The sequence below is a fragment of the Trypanosoma theileri genome (genome assembly GCF_002087225.1).
Source record: "Trypanosoma theileri isolate Edinburgh chromosome Unknown TM35_Tth_57_V1, whole genome shotgun sequence".
Lineage (NCBI taxonomy): Eukaryota > Euglenozoa > Kinetoplastea > Trypanosomatida > Trypanosomatidae > Trypanosoma > Trypanosoma theileri.
The window spans coordinates 18,106-23,221 of NW_021639899.1; the positions used below are offsets into that span (position 1 = coordinate 18,106).

The 5,116-nt window shown below is 41.4% G+C and overlaps 3 protein-coding genes across 3 annotated transcripts; all 3 read right to left on the reverse strand.

Annotated features, from left to right (window-relative positions):
• Window positions 1–40: 40 nt before the first annotated feature.
• On the reverse strand, window positions 41–970 carry TM35_000571080 (uncharacterized protein; the record flags this gene model as incomplete). Its single annotated transcript, XM_029030847.1, has 1 exon — window positions 41–970. One exon carries the CDS (start codon window positions 968–970, stop codon window positions 41–43), a length of 930 nt encoding a protein of 309 aa, XP_028877846.1.
• A 554-nt stretch (window positions 971–1,524) lies between these two features.
• On the reverse strand, window positions 1,525–2,406 carry TM35_000571090 (uncharacterized protein; the record flags this gene model as incomplete). Its single annotated transcript, XM_029030848.1, has 1 exon — window positions 1,525–2,406. The coding sequence occupies one exon, from the start codon at window positions 2,404–2,406 to the stop codon at window positions 1,525–1,527; it is 882 nt and encodes a 293-aa protein (XP_028877847.1).
• Window positions 2,407–3,099: 693 nt separating this feature from the next.
• On the reverse strand, window positions 3,100–4,020 carry TM35_000571100 (uncharacterized protein; the record flags this gene model as incomplete). The annotated part of the gene is made up of 1 exon (XM_029030849.1): window positions 3,100–4,020. The coding sequence occupies one exon, from the start codon at window positions 4,018–4,020 to the stop codon at window positions 3,100–3,102; it is 921 nt and encodes a 306-aa protein (XP_028877848.1).
• Window positions 4,021–5,116: the final 1,096 nt, after the last annotated feature.

Below are 5,116 nucleotides of genomic sequence, written 5' to 3' on the forward strand. Positions count from 1 at the left end.
GAAAAGAAAACAAAGGATGACCTGAGTCACACCACCACAATCAGCACACAAGAATACAGGCCAGTGTAACCAAAATCAGTAGTGGTACACGCACCCACACAGAACTGCTGATACTGCTGCTGCTGTCTGCATCACCCTTCTTGTTATTTGTGAGTTCAGGAGGAAGTGTTGTTGTTGTTGTTGTTGTTGTTGTGGTCGTCGTTGTATTTGTATTTCCTCCCTCATTTTGGTTACTTGTTGCCTCAGTCCCTGCAGACGAAGTCCCGTTCTCAGTATTTGCAGCATCAGATCCACTGGTACTCTCTGTGGCTGAATTGGTTGGAGAAGGAGAAGAAGGTTGTGGTGCTGCACCGTCTAGTTGACCGTTACGTGCAGGTGCACTACTGCTGCCATCACCAGGTGTAGAAGATGTATTGGGAGAAGCAGGTGCGGCGCCAGAAGGTTCATTAGAACGTTCACCACTAGTAGCTGCAGGAACTTGTTTATTGGGAGTATCGTTGGATTCCTGTGTAGTTTGATGAACAGTTGCTTCCTCTGAGGGTGATGTGTTGGAAGAAGTCTCAGGTGAACTCGGAGGTGCATTAGCAGATATCTCTTTCCCTTCATTAGCACCTGATCCTTTTGAGTCTTTGTTCTCTCTATTTGTGAGTTGATCTGTATCCATATGTGATTCCCTCCCTGTATTTGTTTTAGCGTCTACCGGTTTGTTTTCTTTCAACTGTTGTCCTTCTTGTTGTCTCACCTTGTCAGAGGTACTTTCAGGTTCTTCGATTTTACGATCTTTGACAACACAGTCAGGAGTTCCATTATCAAGAAGAACAGCCTCCGATGGAGGAAAACAAACGACCAACATACCGCTTTGATTCATAGTATACTTGATTGGTTCAGCCCATACCAATCCGCAAGCACAACAAAGTGCAAGAGTTAATAAACAGAGCAGATAACACCTCACCATTACAGCCTTTGTCATTGTTGTTGTTTTACTTCAATAAACTGATACAAGAAAGAGGAACACAAAAAATAATTATAATAGAAACAAATAAACATAAACCAATACAACAAATACTCACAGTGGGACAGAGAGAGAAGCAGTAACAACCACAGAAAAGCAAGAAAAAGAAATATTCCTCTTGTATGATAATACTATGTACCCCTTAATAGAAAAGAAAAAAAAAACAATACCCAAATAATAGAGAGAGCCAAACACACACACACACAATACCCCATGGCTCTAGTTTATGTATTAAATTACCACACACACACATCTGTGTGTACTAGCAAGAGATGTATACCGTCAGTGAGCAGAACAGTCCAGTTTTCTACACACACACTACGGGAAAAGCAAGTAATGGAATTATTAGAAAAAGAACACACACACACATAAGTAAAAAACAAAATAAATTCGAATTAAAAGAGAAAGCTGGTAAACAGATTATTAATTTCATCTACCCATGGGGGATGTACGCAATTATGATTATGTTAGTTAACCATTATTATTATTTACCCTCAGATGAGTCCCACCGTTCAGCAGACAGTAGCGGAAACCAATACCACCACAATCAGTAACGGTGCTGCAGTACGCATCCACACAGGACTGACACTGCTGTCAACATTAGCCTTCTTCTGCAAGTTGGAGGCAATAGTGTTGCTGCTGATCTGTGTGTCGGGAACATGAGATGGAGTGGTGGTTGGTGCTTCAGTGGTAGTGTTCTCGGTGCTCAGCGGAGTAGTGGCATTTGTTTCTGTTGAGTTTGGTGCGGCAGTTACATCATCAGTTGCAGTAGATTGCTGGTTGGGATTAGAGGTGTCCGTTGCACTGTTATCCCCCGTGTTATTCGACACTCCTTTGTCACTTTGTAGTGCTTCAGTAGACTCTTGAGTTTGGCCTTGTGAACGTTCTACCGAGAGAGCATCTTCATTAGGTGGGGCCTCACCACTCCCAGGTATACTGGGTTGTGTCACTGCTTGTTCGTTCTTCGGCGCTAAAGAATCTGACGGGGTGCCTGTCGACGTGATGTGTGCTGGGGACCCACTTGGAAGAAGATCTTGTGAAACTACTCTCTCTTGTACTTGATGAACTCCTTTGGCAGATTGAGATGGAACCACCTTCGTTTCAGTAGCTGGCGCCTTTGTCGAAGTAGGAGGGGGATCCGACACTCCAGTAATATTCCCACGAGCTTTCCAATCTGCACATGTTACTTCATTAACTTTTGTTTTACTTGGATCAATATTCCCAGAATCACAGATTGCTGTTGCAAGAAAATCATTAAAATCATAAGCCATCACCGCCTTTGGCTGTCCAGCATTAACAGTAGTAGTAGGAGCAGCAGCCGTCATGGTATACCCGCAGGCGCAGCACAGCACAACGGCCAACACACACATCACACGGCCCATCATCATCATCATGAGAGAGACAACAGTTTGGTTTGCGTAAAAACACTGATCTAGAAAGAAAGACAATCAAAAAGCAAAAAAAAGAAAAATAACTGAAGTATCAAACATGTTAGGAGATACAAATCGATTACCACTATGGAAACTCACATCGTGAAAGTAAAACCTACCAGTTAAAGAATGAAATACAGCGCACAATAACCTCAGTAAGAGTAAAAACAAAAACAAAAAAGCCCACACTCATAAATATCTCAAAAAAAGCTGAACCACCCAGCAAAATCATCAAGCAAACAAAGAGGTATTAACCATTAGCTTAATTTACCCAGTAAACACTAAAATATACACCAACTATGGGTATAAGTCTATATGTGTATATACAAGCAATTATAAATATAAATTCATCTGTTATTATAATTTCATTTTCCCACTGCAAAAAGCAGTTCATCATCATTACAGTGCAAGCCCAGGTGCACATACAGAGTCTCCAAGAACACACACACACACACACACAATGGAGTAGCAATAATAATAATTATAGGATAAACACATAAAGCAAAAACACACAAAACACACATTAACATTAAGAAACATAAAAAAGAAGAGACATCCCAACAGGTGAAATATGAGTTAGACTGTAGTGTGGATGCATGCAAAAAAAGAAAAAGAAAATAAAGGATGACTTGAGTCACACCACCACCACCATTACAATCAGCACACAAGAATACAGGCCAGTGTAACCACAATCAGTAGTGGCACACGCACCCATACAGAACTGCTGATACTGCTGTTGCTGTCTGCATCACCCTTCTTGTTGTTTGTGAGTTCAGGAGGAAGTGTTGTTGTTGTTGTTGTTGTTGTTGTGGTGGTGGTGGTTGATTCTGTATTTCCACCCGAATTTTGGTTGTTTAATGACTCACTCCCTGCAGGTGTGGTGTCATTTCCAGTCGTTGTGGTTTCAGATGCTCCATCGCTTTGTGACTCTGTACTGCTGGAAGAAGAAGATGACGTGACGGCATCACTCGTGTTTTCTTTACTTTCATTGGATGCACTGTTGTCGTTGTTTCCAGGTTGGCTGTTAACTGCAGGCGCAGTAGCAGAAACGGCAGCTTGACCACGAGTTCCACGTTCACCAGAATCAGCAATGGCATCTGGTCCATGCTGATCTTCAACTGAGTCACCCTCAGCAGATTCCTTTCCTGGTCCAGAAGTAACATGACTACCAGAACTAGCAGAACCAGGATTAACCAAATTCCCGTTTGAAGCTGACGTTTGGGGAGGACCAGAAGGTTGTAGTGGAGATTTAGCAAGAGGATCGGACCCATGAGCAGCATTTTTTGGACTTACCTTACCATTTTCTACATCAGTAAGTTCTTGGTCTTTGGCTTCTTCACCAGAAGCTCCAGCAGGACCCTGTTTACCTTCTTTTCTATCAGGACCAGGAGGACCAGAGTCACCTTTTGCACCTTCAGTAATTCCGGGACACTTAGACGTATCAGGTTCACTATCATCAGGAGGGCAACCACCATCAACAACTTCACCTGAAGACGGTTCAGAAGTATCAGCCGCCACACATAGAGAGACTATGCTCAAAAGCAACGGAAGAACATACAACACACGGTGAAGAAACATCACGGCAGCAGTTCTTTTCCTTATTTGTGGTATATGAGCTGTACAAAAAAAAAGAAAAAGAAAACAAACAGAACGTAAAATAACCACAAACACATTCCCCGATAGTAACAGAGAGAACAAAAACAAAAACAAATAGTCATAAAAAACAACACCACCAGCAAGAATATGAATATCCACCACAAACAACGAAGTTCAATAAAAAGGAGCAAAAAAAAAATTAAAATTATACACAAAGCATTGTTGAACACACAATTCAGAAATCTATGGGTACCCTTCAGTTAATCAGCATTAATAAATATGTATCGGTTGTAATTCCTTCATTCTGCACGTAGAAAAGCAACAAAACATAGTGCAGGGCACAACACAAAGACCCAGCAAAATCAAGAGCAAACGAAAAGAAATTAACAATTGAGCCCAAATAACCCAGTAAACACAGAAATATACACCAACTATGGGTGTAAGTCTATGTATGTGTATATACGCAATTATAAATATAAATTCATCTGTTATTATTATTTCTTCTCCTTTCACTGCAAAAAAAGCAGTTCATCATCATCACTACAGTGCAAGCCCAGGCACACACACACACACAGAGAGTCTCCAAGAACACACACACACAATGAAGTAGCAATAATAATAATTATTATAGGATAAACACATAGAGAGCAAAAACACAATAACATTAAGAAACAAAAAAAGATAATCCCAACAGGTAAAAGATTAGTTAGACTGTAGGGATGCATGCAAAAAAGAAAAAATGAAAACAAAGGATGACCTCAGTCACACCACACCACCATTACAATCAACACACAAGAATACAGGCCAGTGTAACCACAATCAGTAGTGGCACACACACCCACACAGAACTGCTGATACTACTGCTGCTGTCTGCATCACCCTTCTTGTTGTTGTTTGTGAGTTCAGGAGGAAGTGTTGTTGTTGTGGTGGTGGTTGATTCCTCATTAGTGGATGTGCTGTCAGTTTCAGGGTTCGTGCTCGCTGAGTTATTCGTTGATGTCTCTGCAGAATTACCACCTTCCGCAGTTCCATCAGTTTGCGAAGGTGCAGAAGTAGGAGATGATTGTGCACCTGTACC